At 35.9% G+C, this 24,424-nt stretch overlaps 1 protein-coding gene across 1 annotated transcript in view; it reads left to right on the plus strand.

Moving 5' to 3' along the window:
* The window catches only part of LOC136033313 (uncharacterized), a 74,683-nt gene that overhangs the window by 41,028 nt on the left and 9,231 nt on the right, over positions 1–24,424 (plus strand). Inside the window, exons 4-7 of the mRNA XM_065714091.1 lie at positions 4,262–4,405; positions 7,187–7,359; positions 11,896–12,091; positions 16,481–16,715. Coding sequence (XP_065570163.1) covers positions 4,262–4,405; positions 7,187–7,359; positions 11,896–12,091; positions 16,481–16,715 — 748 coding nt within the window. The remainder of the gene's footprint in view (positions 1–4,261; positions 4,406–7,186; positions 7,360–11,895; positions 12,092–16,480; positions 16,716–24,424) is intronic.

Genomic DNA, 24,424 nt, shown 5'->3' on the forward strand with positions numbered 1-24,424 from the left:
GGGAAGGGGGCTCGAACCCTCTTAGCCCCTCCCTGGATATGGACCTGTTGCATTAATTTCTGCCCGTAAGGGCATTTAGCCAGGAGAGTTTCCCTCAAGCTGTAGAGTATTAGTGTTATTGAGCCGTTACTGTTAGTTTTACAGAGTACTGTGTTCCTTGGAATAGATATTACTTTGATGAATTATGCAGATGATATCATGAGCAAAAGCAGATTGTTTTTTCAATTTAAGGAAAAAAATTTCTTCTGGGAAAACTGTATTTTAAGATCCGTCTTTTATTTAATGAGAATTAAAATGAAATCTTTTTGGCTGTCTCTTGTTCTCAACAACCCTCTGTCGCCTCTGTTCTTCTCCGTCGTGAAGTTTGTATAGCTGTTTGCGCTATTATTCACCTAGGTCTCCCGGTTGCATATTATTTCGAATCGGATTGTTTGGCTCCTGTTGCATTTATGCAAGAACAAAAAATGCTTGTCGTTGTTTTAAATTCCCTATTAACACTAATCTTTTGCCTAACTTCTTTTAACAGCTCCCCGTCCTTATTTTGAGTGTTACTTGTCTAAAGTGTCACCGATCTGTTTAGTTTGTTTCAGTTGATTTGTACGGGGTTTGCTTTTCTTTTTGTTATTCAAGTATATCTTGCTGTATTTTATTGTGTTGTTTTTGTTCTTTTTTCCTTTGTTTCTTCATGTTTATTGTCACTTTACAGTTTATAAATTTATTATTACTTTTGGCAAATTCAACTAGTAATTATGGGATTTAAACCCTAGTGTCCTGTTTGGTTCTTGCCCTGACCCTGACTATATAGGAAACGGGTACCTAAGTTTTTATGTTCAGTATATCCACTGGAAAGACGTGTCAGATTTTAGCAAATTTGATTGAAAGTGTTAGGGACTATTTTCCATTAAACCAGTGGAAAGAATAAGAGCTATGCTCATAGCAATTTGTTTAGTATGTGTACCTAATCTAACCCCAAAAGAAGGCATAGAGAGCTTCAAACTCCGTTTCAGATGGGGTGAAGACCATTCAATATAACACAGACAACAGCTACAGCTCTGATTTTGTTTGTCATTGGTTGATCTATCTTCTGTAAGAGAATGGCCACATTTTTATCTGCATCCATCAGAAAGGGCTTATTAGATCTTAATTGAGTCTGATAGAACATATAACATATAGCATACAGCTAGAAGTAAGCCCAGTGTAAGCTCTTTGATACTTTTCTTTGATTTTTTATGGCACTTGGTATTAACCAAGTGACATATAGCGATCGCAAATTCTGTCGGTCTGTCTGTCTGTCCCGGTTTTGCTACTTCAGTCACTTCCAGGCAAGCTAGGACGATGAAACTTGGCATATGTATCAGGGGACCGGACCAGATTAAATTAGAAATAGTCGTTTTTGCTGATTTGACCATCTGGGGAGGAGTGGGGGGCCCGTTAATTCGGAAAAAATAGAAAAAACGAAGTATTTTAACTTACTAACGGGTGATGGGATCATAATGAAATTTGATGTGTGGAAGAATATCGTGTCTCAGAACTCTTATTTTAAATCCCGACCAGATCCGGTGACATTGGGGGGAGTTGAGGGGGAACCTAAAATCTTGGAAAACGCTTAGAGTGGAGGGATCGGGATGAAACGTGGTGGGAAAAATAAGCAGAAGTTCTAGATACGTTATTGATATAACTGGAACGGATCTGCTCTGTTTGGGGGAGTTCGGGGGGGGGGGGGGTTAATTCTGAAAAATTAGAATAGATGAGGTATTTTTACCCTACGAATTAGTGATCGAATCTTAATGAAATATAAAGTTTGGAAGGATGTCGTGTCTCAGAGCTCTTATTTTAAATCTTGAATGGATCCAGTGAAATTGGGGGGAATTGATGGGGGAACCTAAAATCTTGGAAAACGCTTAGAGTGGAGGGATTGGGATGAAACTTGGTGGGAAAAATAAACACAAGTTCTAGATACCTTATTGACATAGCCGGAACGGATCCGCTCTGTTTGGGCGAGTTGGGGGGGGGGTTAATTCTGAACAAATTAGAAAAATGAGGTAGTTTTAACTTACGAAGGAGTGATCGTGTCTTAATGAAATTTGAAGTTTGGAAGGATATCGTGTCTCAGAGCTCTTGTTTTAAATTCCGCATAGATCCGGTGACATGGGGGGGATTGAGGGAGGGAACATAAAATCTAGGAAAATGCTTAGAGTGGAGGGTTCGGGATGAAACTTAGCGGGAAAAATAAGCACAAGTACTAGATACGTCATTGACATAACCAGACGGATCCGCTCTCTTTGGGGGGAGGGTTAGTTCCGAAAAATTAGAAAAATGACGTATTTTTAACTTACGAAAGAGTGATCGGATTTTAATGAGATTTGATGTTTGGAAGGATATCATGTCTCAGACCTCTTATATTAAATTTCAACCTTATCCGGTTAAGGGGATGTTGGGGAGGGAACCAAAACTCTTGGAAAATGCTTAGAGTGGAGGGATCAGGATGAAACATGGTGGGAAAAATAAGCACAAGTCCTAGTTACGGGATTGACATAACCGGAACGGATCTGCTCTCTTTAGAGGAGTTGGGGGGAGGAGGAGGTTAATTCTAAAAAATTAGAAAAAAAATTAACTTGCGAAAGAGTGATCGTATCTTAATTAAATTTCATATTTAGAAAGACCTCGAAACTCAGATCTCTTATTTCTTATCCCGACCGGGTCCAGTTTCATTGGGGGGGGGGGGGGGGGTGAAAATCCTGGAAAACGCCTAAAGCGGAGAGATCAGGATGAAACTTGGTAGAAAGAATAAGCACAAGTCCAAGATAGGTGACTGTCATAACCGGACCGGATCCGCTCTCTTTGGTTGAGTTGGGGGGGGGGGAGTAATTCGGAAAAATTAGAAAAATGAGGTATTTGTAACTTACGAATTGGTGATCAGATCTTAATGAAATTTGATATCTAGAAGGATCATGTGCTTTAAAACTCTCGTTTTAGATCCCGACCAGATTCAGTTACATTGAAGGGAGTTGGAGGGGGAAGCCGGAATTCTGGGAAAACGTGAAATCGAGGTATCTTACGAATGGGTGGTCAGATCTCAATGAAACTTGATATATAGAAGAATCTTATATCTTGGATGCTCCATTTTCAATTGGAATCGGATCCGGGGACATAGAAGGCTGGAGGGGGGAAACAGAAATCTTGGAAAATGCTTAGAGTGGAAATATCGGGACGAAACTTGATGGGAAAAATAAGCACAAGTTATAGATGACATATTTGGTACGGCTCCGTTCTCTTTGGGGGAGCTGGGGGCTGTTAATTTGGAAACATTAGAAAAATTGAGGTATTTTTAACTTAAGAACGGGTGACCGGATCCTAATGAAATTTGGTATTTAGAAGGAACTCTTGTTTCAAATCCCGATCAGATCTGTTGACATTGGGGGTAGTTGGAGTGGAAACCAGAGATCTTGGGAAATGCTTATAAATGTCGTAGATACGTGACTGACGTAACCGGACTGGATCCGCTTTCTTTGGGGGAGTTAGATGGTGGGGTTCAGTGCTTTGGCGAGTTTGGTGCTTCTGGACGTGCTAGGACGATGCAAATCGGTAGGCGTGTCAGGGAGCTGTACAAATTGACTTAATAAAGTTAAGTCCAGACTTGCATTAAGCCTCTGACTTTCCTTTTAAAGCAATCTATTGATTCTTAGAATTTTGCTAGAGCACATACCATATTAGCTCTTGGCTCTTGGCTCTTCCGACCTCGTCACAAGTGCCATATGAGCTCTTAGCTCTTGTTGTTTAAGATCTTCACGTCATTCCACCGAGAGTCTAAAACCATAAAAATTGCCATGGGTAGTCTCATATTTAACCAAATGAAAACTATGTGGCTACATTTATATGTGATTATATATGTCTGTGTATCTATTTTGTGATTGCTTTATGAACATAAAACCCATGTTTGGAGATCTGTGTCTGTATGTCAAGCTTGAAACCGAGCATTTCAATTTTTTCCCTTGATAAAATTTGTAAATATTGCTCCTCAATTCAGATCCATTGGTTTGCTGCTGTGGGATAGGATATTGAACCATCTAGCTAGTTTTCTCGTGTTTAGGTGTCACTTTTTTTTTTAGCCATCATTTTTGTGTTATAAAATCAGCAAGATTTATGGTTCTCGCAATCTAATATTGCAAACTTACCCCTGAATTTTTTTTCAACATTGTCCTTAAAAGACTTTTTTGGTATTTTTGCCACTTATTTGCTTTTACCTTCTCCTTTTTTTAAGTTTAAAGTTGATGGGCAGTGCTCAAGCTGTTGTCTTTCAAAACAAAACAAAGAAAACACGGGACGACATGTGTCTTCATACCATATGAGAAATTCCAATCGTTCGGGGGTTATGCACCACATTAAACGCCTACTGCCGTATGAGGTAAGACATGTTTGTATAGTATATTGTATATTCAGAGGCTTCCAAATCAGAGTTTAAATTAATTTATTAATTATATGTTAACCAGATAAATCAACTAAATAATCTTTTCACCCAGCCACTCCGTATGGAATTTGTCTGTGGAACTTCAGAGTCAAAAGTATAGGACAGCCAGTCCCCTCCCACGCCCCCTTTCTCTCCTCTCTCCCAAAGACATTCCGATCAAAATTTTCAGATAGCCATTTTGATAAAGGCGAAGCTTTTCATGAATGTTCGGGGAAATGTTTAGCTTATTTAAAACACACTATGTGCATGCAGGTCGGAAAACGGGTGTGTCAGCAGTATTTCAGGAACGACTTAGGGAATTAGGAATAGGGAAACGATTAGGAACGATTAAGTTGAAGCTTAGGAGTTCTGTTAAGGGGGATGCTGAACTAATAAAAAAAGCACTATGTACATCCTACTAATACTAAGGCTAAGGGTATTATAAGTGTAAGTTTCAGGAAATGCTAAGCTAAATTTAAAAAAAAAATTATGTGTGTGCAAGTTGTCAAAAGGGCATATCAGTAATATCTTCGGAACGGATAAGAGTATTGAGTCAAAACTTTAGTGCATATTGAGGGGGATGTTGAACGAATCAAAATGCATTCTGTGCATGCTGCTACCATTACTGCTGCTACTAATACTACCAATACTGTTACCCCTGCTACTGATATTATTAGGCCTACGGGTATTAAGGTGAAATTTTCAGGAAGTGTTGAAATAAATAAGAACACTACATATATGCAGGTTGACATTTGGCAGGTTGACATGTATTAACAACCTATCAGCAAAATCTCAGGGAATCCTTTGAGTCTTAAGCATAGGGTAGTAGTTATAAAATTCTAGAGAAATTTTATGTTGATATAAAACTAGATCAAAGCGTACTATGTGCATGTAAGTTGTCTAACGGGTGTATCAGCAAAACAACAGAAACGCCAGAGGGTATTAAGATGAAACTCACAGGCCTAGTACTGCTACCACTGCTATTATTGAACCAAATTAAAATGGTTTAAGTGCATCCTGGTTATCAAAATATGATAGATGCAGTGTCTCAGGGACAGAATAGGCTATTGAGTTTTAACTTCCAGGGAAAGCTACGGAGGGTGTAAAACTAAATGAAAAATCAGTATGTGTATCTAGATTGTCAAAAGGGTGTATTTGCAATATCCAAGGAAGAGTTAGAGATGTTACGATCGAACTTTCAGAGGGTGTTAATGGAGATGTTGAACTAAATCAAAAGATTATTTGCATCCGAGTTGGTCATAGGAGCGTATTTGCGATATCACAGGATCGGCTAAGTATATTATGTTGAAGCTTTCGAGCTATGGGGGATGTTTGACTAAATCAGGTTGTTGATACGTGTGTATCTACAATATATCTAGAATGGCCAAGGGCATGAGGAATAAAATTTCAGGTGGTGTTGCAGTTAGTATTGAGCTAAACCTAAACATATTATATACATGCAGGTTCTCAAAATTATTTGCATGTGGCCTTTAAATTATTTTCAATTCTGTTAATTTTGATTTTATCTGTTCGTTTTCCACGTCATTTGTTTTTTATTTGTGTTTTCTGTTTGCTTTCCGTATTATCTGTTTTTATCAGTTGATTTTCTATCCAGTTTGTATTGTTCACATGTTTGTTAAAAACATGTGGCCATGTTTCTTTCCAACTGTTTCTTATAGAGCTGAAGAAGGGAAGCGGTTGACCTCCCTAAATATTTGTTTAAAAAAACATTCTCGATCTTATTTTTTTTTCTTTCTTTCTTTGTAATTCTAAGACATTATAATAAAGAATCAAGAGTAAGGAGTTCTGAGAATAAATCATACATTTTATCGGAGATAACGTGGCGATAACTAGCGGAATCATCATATGTAAAGCTTATATAGTATAACTTAAGTAGTAAAGTTTATCATAATAAAGCTTATAATCATCATATGTAAAGCTTACATAGTATAACTTAAGTAGTAAAGTTTATCATAATAAAGCTTATAATCATCATATGTAAAAGTTAAATCATTACAGTAGTTTTAAATGTCGACTGAGTTTGAAAAATTAGAAAAACAAATACTTTCATGCGTTGTGCCGCCGCAGACCATTTTTGTTGGCAGTTTAAGGTTATCTACTTGTCGCTAAAATAGAGTGAATTAAATCTAAAATATTTTCATGACGATACAACTCTTTCTAGCCAAATTTATTTGTATTTCAATCACTCTTGTATACTTAATTTTTTTGTTCCAATTGAAGCAAAGTATTTTGCGACAAGCCTTCAGCTGTAACCGGCCCTTAAAGGACAAGGCATAAAGATTATTAGATTCATTGTTCTCGGACCTGTCAATTCACCGGGCCAGAATTGTGATAATAACGATACCTTTCTCTTTGCGAAGGATCTAAACTTTCTTTAAAAAAAACAGGAAAATTGTCTTTCTTAACAACTTTCAGCCCGTGTTATATTTGATATTTTTATCAAATATATTTTAACATAAAATACAATATACAACAAATTTCAAAAATATAGTTTGGTGGGTGGAAAGACCCGAGAATTGGACAGTGAACATAAAACTTAAGATTTATTTGCTCGTGTTGAGAACGTGGACGATACTGACAAAATTTCTAGCTTTCGTCACTTTCAACCAATTCCTTTAGAGTTGTCTACTATATGCATTATTAATTATAATGTTATTTTTTAAGCTCAAATAAATCTATTTCTGTAAATTTAGTATTTAATTAATGATCTTATTATAGCTGCAGTCACTCACTTGGGACAGCCAGCATATCAAAAATTCTGAAGGCGTCTACTGCTACTGTGGTGGGGATGGTGATTGGTCGAAGAAGATGTTACAATGCTCTCATTGTCTTCAATGGTTTCATAGTAATTGTATTTTGTGCCTCCAGCATACTTTGCTCAATGGGGACAGGTATTCCTTTTATTTTCTTATTGTTTTGCTTAATTATATCACGTAAATTAAAATTCCGTCCCAAATCCCCCTCTCCTCCAAAAAAAAGGATTGCCCTAGATATTCAAAATTTAGTATCTTCATTTTGGATTTTCGAGAGAACTATCTGGTAGGGGATATTCGTAACTAGGAAAAAAAAAGAAACAAAATATTACCAATATGATTTCCATAGTATGTTTCTTCCAATTTTGTCTGCTATGTGTTTTTGCTGAAAATAGGAACTAGACTTTGTGATTCTGACCTACCACCACTTCCCAAAAGGATTTGAAAACTGGGGAAATTGGTTTTTCCCTCTTTAGATACTGTGTCTTCTCTCAGACATTATACCACGAAGAAACATTTTGAGCTCGCTGTTTTGAGATTAGGGGATATCTATTCTTAGCTCAACATCGATTTTTTATGTAAATTGTAGGTTTTGGCATAGGAAAACTGAAAAACTGCGTATGATGAAGAATTTTCTGGTTTATTCTAGAATTCAGTGTAAAAATTTTAGCTCTAACATCGTTGATAAATTTGGTGAAAATTTAACTTCAAAAGTAAACTTATAAATAAAATTGAAATGGTTGGCAAAGGGACATTTTTGTAATTTTCGCAATTATAATTCGATGGTTAATTTAAATGTTTGGGTAATTTACCCTTTTTCTTCCTATCTAATTGGTAAGTTTCAGTAAATATTACGTACTTGCTAGCACTTGTAGCAGAAATCAGGTGTTTCCACCTTGCCCGGCATCAAGGATCTTCGATACCCGTTTGAACCCTGTAGTATGGTCTGCTGACAGCTGCTTTGCAAATGGGAGCTTTTGGGTTGTCCATCTGTGACCGAGCTTTCTTAACCCTCCAATAGGTTCGAGGTCTGATTTAACCAAGTTTCACTATTTTCTCCGCTGTCCTTCTTGTCGTCACTTCTATGAGCTAAGGCGCTCATCTTGAAGGATTCGACGAGGCAAGTACACTTTTGGCCTCCGTAAGACATGGCCAAACCATTTCAGTCGACGCTCCTTGATCGTGATGGCAACGCTTTTCTTAATGCTACACATTCGTCGTATATCCAAGTTTGATATGCAATCGTTCAGATTTAACTTGAGGATGCTACGCAGACAGATATACTCAAACGTCTTCAGTGCATTTTCATGAAGGTGTTTCACTGATCAGGTTTCGCATCCATAAAAAAGGATTGTTCGAACCAGAGCCATGTAAACTGGAACTTCAGTTCGAGCAATAATTTCACGCCGGTCCAACAATGGTTTCCTAAGGGAAGCAAAGACCTTGTGTAACTATATTTGATTTACAGTTATTGAAATAGGATCAGTGTGATTTATAGCCACAGATTTTGTCTTCCGTGTACTGATTTTCAAGCCAATGCAATCTGCCCAAGTAACCACATCATCGAGCACAGTTTGAGCTTTCTCTGTGTCAGAGAGGATTCCGACATCATCAGTGTATTCAAGGTCTCTGAGTGAAACGTCCTGTCCAATCTGAACTCATGGATGAACTCATTTTCAAACACCCAGCCAATAAAGTAATTAAACAAAGTCGGAGGCAGGACGCAGCCTTGTTTTGCTCCAAACTTAACCGGAAATTCTTCAGTCTCTTCTCCGTAATCTCGGATTCGGCCCACTGAACCCTTGTAGTATGCTTTAAGCACTTTGACAAATTTCAGGGGCATTCCGTCATTTCCTAGAATTTTCCAAAGTTTTTGGTGAGTGATCGAGTCGAAGGCGATATGAAGTCCAGAAATATCAGAATCAAGGGCAAATTATACCTTTCAAACTGCTGGATAATGAAGCGTAATCATCAGTACTGCCTTTACCAGGACGGAAACCGGCTTGGTTTTTACGGGTTCTTTTCTCCCTTGCCTCCTTGAAGCGGTTAAGGAGAATAATCCCAAAAATTTTTACCGCAATGCCAATTAGACTTATTCGGCAGTAGTTTTTGCCCTCAGTTTTACCAGGTTTCTTGTAAAAAAAAAAAAGAGAATAGCTTACGTCTCCCTATCCCTCGGAAAAGTGTTGGTCCTCCATACCATGGAGCTGCTCCGGTGCCATCTTGGGGCACTGGTTGTATATTTTCGGGGGAGACCATCTTGGCCTGGGGCTTTCTTGTTCTCAAGGGCCTTGATCGCTTTGAGTATTTCCGCTCTTGTTGGGGCGTCCAGATCGACATTATTAAGGTTCGTATTAAACACTAGGGGGAAACCACCAGGAGTTGATGATGAGGATGGGTTAAATAGTGTTTGGAAGTGACCTTTCCATCTGGTCAAACGCTCCTTTTGACAGCTAATGACTTTTCCTGATCTGTCTCTGACAACTTCTAACAAAGCAGCTTTCTTACCAGTCGATTCTTTGAGAATCTGGTAGAGTTTGGTCGTGTCATGAGTGCGTGCTGCACAAAACAGTCTCTTCCCACATTTTGCGGTTTTCTAGACGAACAGAGTGCTTGACCTGTCTGCGCAACTCTTTTGTGACATTTTTAGGGCCGTTCATCTTTTTCCTTCTCTCTCCGACTATTGACAGAGTTCTGGTAGTAATCCAATGTTGTCGTTTCACTTTCGTTCGGGCCTAGGATCTCTTCAGTGGTCTCTCCCATCACTGTTTTGAAGGTCTCCCATATTTGCTCAGAATCGCGGTTTTCCTCCTCATTCAAGTTTAGGTCATCAAAACGGTTCGTTAGCTCTATGTTTAGAATTTGTTGAACTTCTTTATCTTGTAGCTTACCAATGTCGATTCGGGCTTTTTGTTTATTCTTTCTTTGAGATGCAAGACGAACTAGGATTTTTGCAAGGACTAGCTTGTGATCGGACCCCGATTTTGAGCCGGTGTCCGCACCGTTATAAGGGCACGATTCTATTGATGAACTTCTCCAACGTTGGCGGACGAGAATGAAGTCAATTTTGGCCTTAGTAACACCATCGCTGGAATGCCACGTAAATGGCTTTGCTTGTGCTGAAATATGGTGTTGGTGACAACAAGATCATTCGTCAAGGCATAGTTTACCAGTCTTAGCCCATTTTCACGTTAATGCCCCAGTCTGAACTTTCCAAGGACTTGAGAGAGGGTATCAGACAAAACCAATCTCGCGTTGAAATCCCGAAAAGAAGTCGGCTAGTCTCATGCAGCAAGTGGGGAAGACATTTGTTGCAATATCGCATGTAATTCATCCTTAGCGTTAACTGTGGCATCACGAATAGGGACTTATGCGGAGAGAATGGATATATTTTGTAGGACTTCCTTTAAGCCTAATCCTTGCCAGTCGGGGAGAAACATGATCCCACTCAAAAAATGCGTTTCTGGTTCTTTGGGTCATAATAAAACCAACACCATGGGGTCCCAAGTTCTCGTTTACCCCAGAGTAGAAAAAGTGGAACTGTTGTAACGTTCTGGGTGCTATAGTTACTTTAGAGCCAGAACCGGAGATTCCCGCCTCAGAAACACAAAATATGTCAATACTGTGCTTTTCCATGTCATGGACAAGGAGTGCTTGCGTAGCTTCCTGTTTAACAGATCTGGCGTTCCAGCAACCAATAATTATTCTTGATCTTGCTTCATATTCGAAGTCGCGTCACCTGCCAGAAATGCCAAAGCATGGTTGGCTTGCTTACATATCGACAGCCGCGTCACTTGCCGTGGACGCTGTCGCTGAATTCATAATTTTTCTTGGCATAAGGTTCAGTAATGTTTCTCGGGATTAGAGCTGACTGCTAGGTCCAAAGTCTTGTGGGTAACTCGGAAGGGTCGATGCAGCCATTGGCAGAGGCCGTTGTCCAGTGGATCTGGATCTTACGCCCTGCCGCAGTTGTTTAGAATAATTTATTGCAACTAGTTAGAAATAATTAAGAATAGCTTAGAATAATTTCATCTCTCTAGAAACCATAATATAACACTTCTTCTTTTTCGCTTTTTAATCAGCTAAACCATGAGTAAGATTTAATATGCCGACTCGAGCACTAATTATGCTGATGAGCAAAATTATAATCAATTTATAACTGAACTTTTCGACTTGGATCGTAAATTGTGATAACAAGTCTTCTTTTGTATTTTATTTTAACGATGTTTTTTGTTTGTTTGATTTAACAAAAAAAAAATTATTTATAAATTATTTGCGATAAAGAAAAAGAGCCCGGCTATGTTTTTTTTTTCAGTTTATATTGCATTAATACACTAGTAGAGTTACGCAGGCAATCAAAATACTAGGATTTCACGAAAATGAGAATAAAATAACATCGCATCATAGCTTCTGACGATGAAAAAGCTCCTAATTGTGTTTTCAAATTGAGTATTCTGCGTTTTCAAATTGAGTGAGAAAATCTAGCTGGTGATAGACAGCTTGATGAGGCAAATGAAAAAAAAAGTCTTGGTCAGATTTCATTGATTCCTTTGTGGTTTTTGCAATTGTGGTCATAAGTACCTCTCAGAAATGTCTTAAACTTGAAAACAAAAGCTAGTGATTTGATGTTTGCTTTTGAAACAAAATATCCAACAAATTACCCTTTTTTGTCAGATTTTATAGATTCCTTTGTGGTGTTTGCAACTGTGGTCCTGAGTACCTGTCCCGACTGCCTTTAACTTTGTGCGATGCTCTACGGCTCATCCTATTTGACTTGGAAACGGAAACTGGTGAAAAGCTGATGGACTCGGACAAGCGGATACTGCCACATGTAGAAAAAAATTGGAAATCTTTCCAGTTGAGTGGTTCGGTAAGTTTTTTTGCAGTTTATATGAATAGTTTTCTTATTTCGAGGGAGGGATATCTCATACAAGTAAAAATTAGAAATATTGTCACTGATTGTTCAAGCTTAATAGTGCTGATGTATAGTTGCTTGAATACTGAGAGTGAGTTCAGGGACAAATGAAGTCCGCAGGAGAACTTGCATTATTTTTTTATAGCTTGTTTAAAGTTTTCATTTGTTGATGATGGAGGGGGGAGGGTAAAAAAAATTTCTGGATATGGACTGAGATATATTCTGGTCTGAGATATGGTCAATCTTAAGACTAATCAGTAAAAATTGTTAGGTACATGCTTCAGTAACTGTTTCCTTCAAGACATAAAAGGAAAAAGCATAATACTATGTATTTTGAATATTTAGTGCTGCTGCTTGAACACAAACATCTCTCATTCTCCCCCACCTCCTTTCGTCTTCTCTTCTGCTCTTCCTCTCCTTCCCTTTATCACTCTTTTTCTTTCTTCTTATGTATTTTATCAAATTTGTGTGTTTTCCATTGGCTTACTGTTGTGTTACTTTCAATGACTGATAATGTTTAAGTTTTCATTCAGTACTTGGAATCTCGCAAACTTCACATTTTGTTGCCTAACTGTGACCACTTAAAGTATAGTTATGGAAATCCAAACAAGTTTTTTTCATTCATTTTTTTTTTTTTTTTAGGATGAATAATTTAAAATCGACATAATATTACCAGAAATTTGCATTTAATAATGCATACAGTGTTGGATGGTTAACAAGATTAGCCAAATGGTAGGGGATTTTTGGAAAAAAGAATTCAATAATATAAACAATGTTTCATGTTATACAAAACTGTAAATAAATAACTTTGTCATACAGCCTTGAAAAGCCTGTGTGCCCAGTGCACTATTTACATTTTTGTGAATAATATTTACTGATACCTTTCTATAAGGTCGCTTTTCAAAAATAAAGATCAATGCCCAAAACCAACAGATTTTTCAAAGCTACAAATAAACTGAAAAGACAATTCACAGTATCGTGGGACACGTGGCAACGTTGAAAACAAAGTCAGTGTGAAATATTTCCGTGGTCTGCACTAAGTCTAATTGTCTGTTTTAATTTCTATGGCTTCGTTTGTTTCTAATAGTATGAGCATATTAAAAATTAGTAAGGAATATTTAGACAGTTTCCATTTTTCTATTTCGGAAATCGAGTACATGCTGAGTAAAATGGGTAAATTTTCGGAAGACTTACAAAGTATATTGGTTGAAAATAAAAATTGTGGAAGATTTTCTTTGATAGTGTTGAATGCGCTTTAAAACCAAATAGTCTTGTTCTCACGTTGGCTTTAAAAAATAGTATTCCTCATTGTGTTCTATTTTGGTACTATTTTAACCCTTTGAAAAGTGGTGTAAAAAAAAAAACAACTAATAACCCTTTTCTATTTGTAACTTGCGCATGAAGAAGCAGAGTAAATGCAGTCAAGGATTTCTTATGGATAGTATACAACGTCCGTCTCTGCACAAAAAGCAATAAAAAGGCTCCTAACTAAAGTGTTCATTCTAAACAGGGGACGCCGTGTGCATAATTTTAAAATAAAGATTTATTTACTGATAGGCAGATATTTTAAATTCCTTGCAGTATTAGAATAAATTTATTAAAGTCGTAAAAGAAAACGGAAGAAAAGCAAAACTACTTGCAATGAAAAACAGAACAATCTAAACCCCTAATACCACTGGGGCAGCTTTATTGGCAGTTACAAACACTACCACATCACACATAAACTAGTTATTTCTTTGTTCTGAATAAGCAATTTTGGATTGATTTTGATTTTTCAAATACCCGGAATCTGGTCGTGGAGATCTGTGAATTGGTGAAAGATTATAGACTGTACACTAGTTTGGTCAATAATCAAATACTCCACTCCTGATATTTTGACGGATTTTAGGCAGATATGTTTTATCAGTTAAAATTAACAACAGTTTATTGTTGTGCCAACTTTTTGTCGTTTGAACAAGGTACTAGATTTATTTTTTTTTCTGTTTTTTATTTATTTACTTTTTTTGATTGATTCTACTTGTCACTAATTGTACCAATTGTATTTTTCGAGCTGTACGACCGTCATTTCAGATCTTTCACGCGTATTGCGGATTTTATTCTTGTAGGGGGGGGGGGGTAGAACTGAAGAACGCAAAGACAGTCACATAATTGTGGGAGGAACTATGGGTTTCTATATATTTTAGGTTAAAATTATAACCCGTGAACGAAAAAAAATGAAAAAAAGGAACCAATAATAAAAAGGACCAAACGTCATTACTTTATGCAATTTCAGCTAAGACCCTGAAAACTCTTAAATTCTGTCTGTCTTCATTACATAGTCCTCTTTGTTATTTGTTGTTCATTTCTGCTGCAAAAGTTGCGCTGAAAGCGTAATATCTTGTTTGAATAAGTATTCCTCTGTTTTATGTTATCCACTAACTCAATACGAAAACCACCCAAAATAGTAAATCTGAAAATAATTGCAGGGAGGCCTTTTAATGCCAATAAATGTATATGTCAGTTATAATTTGCGAATTTCAGTTGGATAATATATCTTACAATACAATCCATGTGGTGGCAAGAATATTAATGAAATATTTTATTTTATACTGCGAAGGATTATCTTGAGCGAATAAATTTGTATTCTTATTGTTATGAAACCGTGAATTTCGTCCTCCACATACTTAGAAATTGAATAGCCTCTATTTCAAAATTGGCTAAATAGCCTAGAAATCGGGTAATGTCGATTTCTTTTTTATAACTTCTGGTTTTAGGGTGTGTTTTCACTATTGACGTGTGAGGATTGTCTTTTCCTTGTATTTTTACCTCTCATAGAACATCTGAAGGAAAATCCAACCTGAAAGGATGTTGAAAGGATTAAAAAGAAGTCGATATACGTTTCTAGTGGGCATAATAGGCAGATTAATTAAAATGTATGCTGTTACTAATTAGAGTTCGCGAAAGCACAGTTTTAGGCCTATGGAGACAGTGGAGGACTCCATCTACTTTTCTTTTTGCTTGGATTAGCCGCACCATTTTTTGCAACAATGTAAGGATTGCTGCGATGGCTTGGTTATATTTTGTGTTTAAACTTTAAAGGTAGCTTGCCAAAAGTTGTGCTCTTTTGCCAATGCATTTAGGGCCAAACAGAAAGCAGGATGTCCTCCAATGCGACGAAACGAACTCACAAGGAAAGATTCAAAGAAAGTAGGAACTACTTACTCCCGTAAGGAAATGAAAACCGCAGTATTGAACATACTGAGGTACGTATCTATTTCGGTGTCACCTGGTTTAGTGTTGTGACTTATCGGTAGTATTATTTATAGTCGCCTTTGTGTAAAAGGTAATTATAAAGCATATCTTTTTATAATTTAATTTAAAAACTTTTTCCACAAAACAAATGTTTCAAAGAAAAGTAAAGAGCTACATTAAACCAAAAATGAGCAGAAATAAAGTCAAGTAATCTTCCAAGTGTAAAACTACCACAAATGACGATCAATAAATAAATGAAACCCAAAATGAACAGAAATTACAAGGAATAACAGAGTCAAACTCAAAACGAGCAAAAATTAACAAGAGTAGTGTTGACAACCCCCATGCCTTCTCAAGACCAGAACATAATTTGCACTTCACTGAAAAAAAATGGCCGTGGATTGCCAGTTTAATATACGTATGCTAATATTTATTGCTTAAGGTTTAAAGAATTGATTTATTAGTCAAAGAAGTGAAAATATTTAAAATTTATTCTGTTTCAGTAAATTGCAAATTTATGTTTTGGTCTTGAGAAGGCATGGGGGTTAGTTATAGTTGTAGTAGTATTAGTAGCAGTATGCGCATAGCACCTTTAGTTTTTTCAATATCTCCTTCAACATACGCGGGAATTTAAAACTTAGTACCATCAACCGCCCCTGAAATATTTCTGATACCTCAACTTAACAACCTGTGTGGACAAAGTGTTTTTCGATTTATTTCCATACATTTTCAGTATTTCCCAATTAATTTTGTTTGTCTTAATACCCTTAGTTTTAGTAGCAGCAGTAGTAGTAGTAACAGTAGAATTAATAGTAGTAGCCTTAGCTTTAGTAGCAGCGGTAGTAGTAAAAGTAGTAATAATACTAGCAGTAGTAGTAGTACGAGAAGAAGCAGGAATATAGTAGTATTTGTAGAAGCAGTAGTAATAAGATGCAAATATTTTCTTTTGGTTAGTTCGACATCTGCCACAACAAGCCCTTTTGGTTTCAACTGAACACACCAAACTGTTCCTGAGATATTGCTGTTGTCACCTTTTGACCAACTAAGCAAAAATCGCTCTTGGGGCTAAGCACGACTGAATAATTTCTTTAATTTCAGTACTTTTTTTTTCAGATTTTGAACCTGTCTAAATCTGAAAGAGACCAAATGATCTTAGCTGAACTTGCCGCCAATCCTATATTTTTTGTCAATGGTGCTGAATTTAAGCTTGGAAAAACCCTTTGGGGACTTCGAGCCGATACTCCTCCATTCCCTCCTGCTAAAGAACCTCAAAGAAGATCTCAACACGCCATGTTTACAAATGAACAACATGCTAACATCTCAGTAGTTAGCTCTGTTGACGTTCAAAGTGAGTAAAAAAAGGACACAAATAGTCTACTAGCCCTTATCTGACTCAATCTTAGTCACCCAGTGCCTATACTATTTTTCAACCAAAAATACAGTTACGATTGGGAGTCGCTTCCATTTAATGTCAGACTTTAAATGTAATAGAAAAGAGAAGAATTTGCATTGTTACATTTTCCTACTGAAATTAAATTTGAAAACTTGATTAGCGTCTTCAAAAGCAGTCGTTAAGTATTAATTTAAACACTTTGCAACAATTTTTTTTTTTTTTTGAAAAATAGTAAAGGCGTTTGGTGATATGATGGTGCTAAGACATAGCTAGGATACGTACAATTAATTTATATGTGAGAGAATTCCATGCGATGAATTTCAAAAAGCAATTCTCTTTAAATAATTATTTTTATATCATATCTACCTTTTGTTTTAGTTCTGTTTATCCCTCTTTTTTCCTATTGGCTGTGTCTACGAGTTCCTTGAATTTTCTATTTCGGATCAAATTTTACCTGTTGTCTTTCCTAAGGACTTTGGTAGCCTTTTTTTTATATGAAATACAAGACTAAAATGATGCTATGCTTATTGAAATATATATATATATATATATATATATATATATATATATATATATATATATATATATATATATATATATATATAATATAAAACTTTTTATTTATAAAATTATTTATATAATATATTTATATAATTCTATAATTATATACTTATAATATGTAGTTATTTCATAACATAAAGATATATATAAAACCCTCAGAAGATTGTTAAAGCACTTATTCTTTCTTTGTTTTTATGTTTGAATAATTGGTGACCTTCAATGTGACTGCAAAGATATACACTGCTAGATATTCCTATAATGGGATCTTTGGGTGAATAACCCCTAAAAGGTACAATTTAAAAGTAAAGAAAGAAAATGAACATAGGAGTTACATGACGAGTAGAAAGAATCGAGCTGAATTTAGAAAATATTTATAGTTTATTAGGCTCATTAATTTAAGCTTAGATTTTTTCTTATGTCAAAAAATTACAGTTTATTTACTTCTGAGCTATGAAATTGAGAGTCATCTGTTATTATTGTTCAATTGCCTTTTTATATTAATTTCTTACTGTTCTGCTCAATTCTTCATGATTCATTAATTTTCTCGGAGAACACTGTTGCTTCACCAAATATCCAATATATAATATATCTTTTCGCGTAATATCCAAGTATGTGGAACGATGTTTTATGGCATTGTATTGAGTGCACTGGTGCTGAGGTTGTTGTTATTTGGAAAGTGTGTGAATCTTAACCCTGCTGAAATATACAAAAAAAAAGAAAAAAAAAACTTGAATCTTAAGTTTTTATTTAACTGGACCATATTCTTAAAAAATAAAAAATTACTTATCAAATGGTCTTACTTGATATTTTTGCTAAAATTCATTAAAAAAAAAATCGTACAGCAAGTTTAAAATTGTCATATATTGGATTCCCACTTGGGAAGCCTTATTCCATCTGTCTAGGCGCCTGACTATCAGGTGAGACTTCGTGATGTGAATTCGGGCCTACAAGATTTTTCTAATTGCAAAGCCTAGGGATATTGCTATGGTATAATTAAACTCGCCAACTAGTCCTGCCAACAAGTCTTGCCGACGAAGAAATTTGTAGCTTAAAGTTTGTTTTTAGTTTAACCAATCAGAATGAGAAAATAAAAGAAAGTCGGTGTTGCCTGGTTGCATATCTATTCTTAAAATCCAGTCTATCGGATTTATTGAGAGAGAAGAAAAGAGACAGTTTCACGCTAAAACATAACAAAATGTGAATTGCGGCCCTAACTTCCCTGTCTTGACTATTTGCTGACTTTTGTCTCAGAGGCACTTGAGCGTAAAAACCATGCTCTACGTTCTAGTTTTTACACATACGGTAGTTACTCCCAAACATGTAGAAAATTAGGGAAAGCACTTTAGTAAACAGCCGTGTGTATTATGTAGTTTTCCTTTTTCTTTCTTTTCTTTATCCGCTTTCTGTGGAAGGAATTGTCTCAAGAGCCTAGGAAGGAACTCTTTTTTTTGTCAGAAATAAAATTTTAATCGTCCTTTATCAGTGTCAGAGTAACTAGAGGGCAAAGAAGCCCCCTTTTTGCTTTTTTTTTTTTTTTTTTTTTTTTTAATATTGTCCCTTTTAGTCCAAAGACAAGTGACTGAAATTTTGATTATAATTTCTTCATTCGTAAAAACTGATAACTGAATAAATGTTTCTCTAATGACAAGACTTGAACTCTGTGGGACAAGGAAATTAATAATACAAATTGGTAATTTTTTACAAATAGGTTACAGAAAAAAAGGGAAGGCGCATATGATCTTGGGCATCCACTGTCTAGAAACTTTTAGGGACCATTTCCTGGGTAAGAAGAATCACGTATTCTGTTGTGGGACCAGCGGGAGACACCCTTTTTTAGAGGTAAAACTGACTAGAGGGCTACCAAGCCCCCTTTTCGTGGGTTTTTTGTTTGTAACTTGGTCCCTCATAATCCATAGACAACATTATCAAAATTTTCATACGGTTGCTTTATTCGTAATTGCCGAAAACCAATAATCATATCTGGGATAATAAGACTTGAAGTAAGTGGCGCAAGGACCGTAACTATCCAAATTACTAATGTTTTACAGATGGGTTTTTAGTAGAAAAAAGGGGTATGTGTGCATGATCTTGAAAAAAAACTTTTTTTTCTTGATCAGTTTTACACTTGTAGTTGCAAGTACTTGGGCTAAGAGGATCATAATTTACAAAATTGTTCTTGGGCACACCTTCGCTCCCGAAAAAGGCTAAAAAAGCAAAAAAAAATTCCTACCGCTAAAACTTTTATCCTTAACGTGATCCGAACACAGTTAATGAAAAATAGAAAAGATTACGAGTTTTCTGTAAAAGTGAGAACCAAAAACTTTTAGCCAACAACGTCTTTTTGTAGACACTTCTCTTTGAAGGGGTTCTTGTTATACTTTTAAGTGTCAAAGGTGATTGCAGAGCCACCAACCCCCCTCAAATGCATTTTGCTCTCTCCGACGCCCTGTATCCCTCATGATTTTAAATTAAAATTTCAGGGTAGTTATTTTGGTCAGAAACGTCAAACGGTTGAGTATATCCCGGAGTCCACGCCACCCTCGAAGCCACAGGAGTAATGTTCCAGAATTGTTTATTTTGCCCATTATTCATGTATAGTTTTTAGAAGAAAGGACGACGTTGTATAGTTTTGGTCGCCCGATCAGCTAGGGGCTCTTGGAGATCATCAGCTTAGCCAAGCTTTTCAGAGTTTCCCTAGGGTATATTATGGAAACGATATGCGGACCTAGTGATTATGCGGATATGCGGAAGTAAACGTTAAAGCGCTGTGTGTACCTGAGTCTCTTAATTATTGGGAATATTTTGAGAATGGCTTGCGAAATGAAGTTGGAGCTTTTGAGGAAGAATGAGTTAGGATTGAACGATTCAAAAGACACCGAGGTCTAAAGACACTGTTGTAAAATAAGGTATCTGCAGTATGAGCTCTTAAGGGCGTTAAACATGCACGGATAAATGGTGAGGAAATTAGATGACGCTATGTTTTGCCTAGTTATCAAAATAGCGTAACGCCTGTATCTTGAGAAGGGCTTTGGGTATCACGTTGAAACTGTCAGTAATATTTCAGGGAATACAAGCGGATGTTGAACTGTAGTTTGGGGGATAATTTAAACCTAAATAAAAAGAAGGTGAAAGTGTCTTGGTAGTCAGAATAACAATTTTACTTTACTTCGAGTACGGCTGAAGGGGTGGAGTTTAAATTTCTAGATACTTTTGGAGAAGGAGTGTTGGTAAGAGAAATTCAAATTCACCATTGTAGGTCCCTATGTGTTTTTTAATCTATTCAAGGCTCTTTAGCGAGGTAAATCAAAAGATACCACATGTTGCCAGTTTATCATAGTAGCATATATTCCGTATCTTATGAATGTTGGGGCAGATAAAATTGACACTTTGAGTGATTTTTCGGGAAAGGAATTTGCGCCTTAAATTTTAACTTGAAAAACCAGGAAACTATATGTTATGGCTATTAAAGACAGTCTATCTGCTTTAAAGGTCTTGGAAAGGGATTGAATATCTATTTAACACTGTCATGGAGAGTAGAGGACCAAGTGGACCTGATTTTTTACCATAGTGAGGGAAGGGGGTTAAAAATGCACTCCAATCCTACTCGAATTTTTGCACCATATGATTCTTTAGAACCTATGATATTTACTTATGATGAAGGAGCAAGGTAATTAAAAACATTTTGTGTTAGCAGTTCTTCAAAACGGTGTGTGTTAAACATCCTAGAGATTTCTTTGGGGATTTAAGTCAAAACTTGCAGGGATTGTAGAGGGGTAAGTGGACTTTGAATCTGGATTTTTTGGGAGGTTGGGGTCAGAGAGGAAAGGGTATAAACGCTCTGGACTCGATTATGTTTAAACAATTTGGTACTATAAACCCCCGTTGAACTAAAAAACTTATTCCTGGTGAAATAGCAATGTAGACCAAAAGAAAATTCTTTAATAACTTTATTTAAATAGCTAATTTGTGTTGCCTCAGAAACTGCTTGGGGCATCGATTAAACAATTTTGGGGATTTAAGTCAAAACTTGCAGGGATTGTAGAGGGGTAAGTGGACTTCGAATCTGGATTTTTTGGGAGGTTGGGGTCAGAGAGGAAAGGGTATAAACGCTCTGGACTCGATTATGTTTAAACAATTTGGTACTGTAAACCCCCGTTGAACTAAAAAACTTATTCCTGGTGAAATAGCAATGTAGACCAAAAGAAAATTCTTTAATAACTTTATCTAAATAGCTAATTTGTGTTGCCTCAGAAACTGCTTGGGGCATCGATTAAACAATTTTGGAGGAAGGGATACTGATGGGTAAGGTAAAATCTGAATTGTTAGTTGTAGAGGAGATGGAGGCAATGGGAGCTTGTGACTTTTTTAGAGGGAGGGGACGTGGGAGCCACCAAAATGGGTGAATCTGAGTTGCCTAAAAGGCTCAGCTGTATAAACCCCTATGGAAATTTAAGGTTATCAATGAGGAAATAGAGAGGCAGCTAAAATGACATAGAACTTATTCAAACCGTCATAACTCTTCCATATACGTGGGAGGGGCCTTATTTTCTTAGCTCTCCACTTCTTACGCTAAAGTTGAAATTTCTGTCCCAATCTGTCAAGAACGATTGTTCAATTACAAGGGTCTTTAAATTTGTATAAGAATTATTTTCAAAATGTATTTTTATATTGTACATGTAAACATATAGATTAACATCAATTTATATTCAATTATATCTTTAGAATGGGGGTCAATATGGCTTTAGTCCCATTGAAGATAAAAAATTAGGTTATATTTCAGTGTCATATGAATGTTCCAGTTTTGTCCATCATAAAAGTTACAATTAAATATTATAATTCTTGGACAGAAAAACTGAAAAAATAAGATGCTTTTTGCTTATTCTTTGATATAGTCTTTAATGCGGATTAAATAGCGTCTTTAAGTAATTTGCTGGAAAATGATCATGCACACAGCTAAAAAAGAACTCCTAAATTCATCGAGAGACTCAGTGAACAGTGCTTTTTCAATGCTATGAAATCAATATTGCTGTATGAATAGCTGAAATTATGTTTGCTGCCTTTTTGGCAACTCTTTGAACTTATTCCGGTTGTCACAAGGTGTATTGAAAATTTCAAGACTATAAATAAACACGAAACAACAGGAGTCTACCCTCGGAGTATAATGATAGAAAATGTTAGAATGGCAAATGCCAAAAAATTACAATGATAGAAAATGTGCCATTATAGGATTTTAGTCTGCTAAAACTGCAAGTTTATACATTATAAGTGATGCTTAATAATTTAATTTGATTAGAGCTAATTTATCTTTTTTTTTTTTTTTTTTTTCTTTTTTTTTTTTTTGCTAGGATAGTCATCACATCCTATGGGTTACAAGAAAAATCTCCTAGAATAGACTCGCAAATATATTTAGCCTATTTTCTACCATAACACCTAAGTTATAACTTAGTCCTCTTAAGACAGGAAAACCGTGCTAGTATTAGCCTGAAATATATCATTTCACAACCCCGATCCTGCTGTCCAATCAACTTGAACAAATTACTAAAAAAGGCTGAATTTCTTTTACATTCTTCCAGCCTAGATGTAGGGATCACATGAACTTGACTAACGATTATCGTGTATTAACCTCACGCCAAGGAGTAAGAGCTCCGAAAAAACTTTAAAACGCATCAAAAGCTTGTTTATAAGCGTTTTCTTATTTGTAAATCGGACAAAAAATTTCTTGGATCTAGCAAAACTTGTATCTAGCAAACATTAAAGTAAATAATCCTGTAAACTCTTTTGTATTTCCCTCCATCGTCCCGCAATTCTATTTTTATTAGAATATTTAATAGTTTTGACTTTATTTCTGCCGCGGAAAGCGAGTTTCTTGGTATTTTTGTTTTCTCTTTTTATTTTATTTTTTATTTTTTGTCTTACTCTGTCACTAGGGCTACGAACCCTCTTTTGTTTTGTTCACGAGTCAAAAATAAATTGAATTGAGTTGAATTGGTATAACTCACGCCTGTTAAAAATACAATATTTTTGGCCATAGGTACTGACGCAGTAATCCCTTGAATCTTTATTGTATTTTGAAGTTTTTCTTTATTATCTTGTTTTAATTTTTTGAATGTTAAGTTCTCAAATAATTAAGTATGGTTCAAGGTCAAAGCATCTATTAAAACAGGACAACACTTCGCAATGAACTTCTTGGAACGGCCTTGTCCCTCCACTTTGTGTATGACCAAAGATGCCATATTTAAACAAAATGGAATATCATGGATTTTATTTCGGAAGAAAGGGCTTACTGATTTTACTTTGAAAAGCCATAATTGCTTAATATTCCTAAAAAAGCTATTCAAACCTGCAATTAATAGTCCAACGTGTATTTCCGAAGCTGCAAAAGGATGATTTTGTTAACCAAACTTTTCTGTAGAAACTTTAAACCAGCAACCAAATTTATCAATGCTAAATTTTACAAAGTATTTGGTATATTTTTTTTCTCAACACGAGATTAAGGGCATAATTTTCTGTGGGGTAGGGGCACCGGTCCCTTCCGGACTTCGGTTTGCCCTTCCAGACCCCAGAACCCCCGCAGATGAAATTTGGTTTCTTCAGAAATCTTGTCAAAACTTTCAAAATCCTGTATAATTGAAGCATCCACAGAAACGGGTAATTTTTTGTAGTGTAGGCCTATCTTTACCTTTGTGGTACTAAATGGCTCATTTTTCAGTTTTCAATGTCATTTAAACTTGATTTGGGGAAATTGGCTTCAACTTTGTCCCTTCCTAGTATTTTGACGAAGTTGCGTCACTGCACGAAGCTCAGTGGTCAAGTGCAAAGATTGAGATGGCCTTTTGCTAACAATCTCTTGGAAAATAATTTTAGTCGGTTTAAGTGTGGAAGTTGAAAGTATAATGTTCTTCTATCCACCTGGAAGACAGCATACCAAATCTGATTAAATGATTTTAAACTTCTATTTAAAGTATTTACAAAGCTTCCGTATTCAAAATACTAAATTTTGGTCGAAATCTCAAACTTAAATAAATCAGTATTAAAATAGATGTTCCAATCAATTGTCAACTGAGAATTTTTTTTTATTCCGAAAGCTTGAGTAAAACGTTCCT

This window comes from Artemia franciscana, chromosome 1 (genome assembly GCF_032884065.1).
Source record: "Artemia franciscana chromosome 1, ASM3288406v1, whole genome shotgun sequence".
Taxonomy (NCBI): Eukaryota; Metazoa; Arthropoda; class Branchiopoda; order Anostraca; family Artemiidae; genus Artemia; species Artemia franciscana.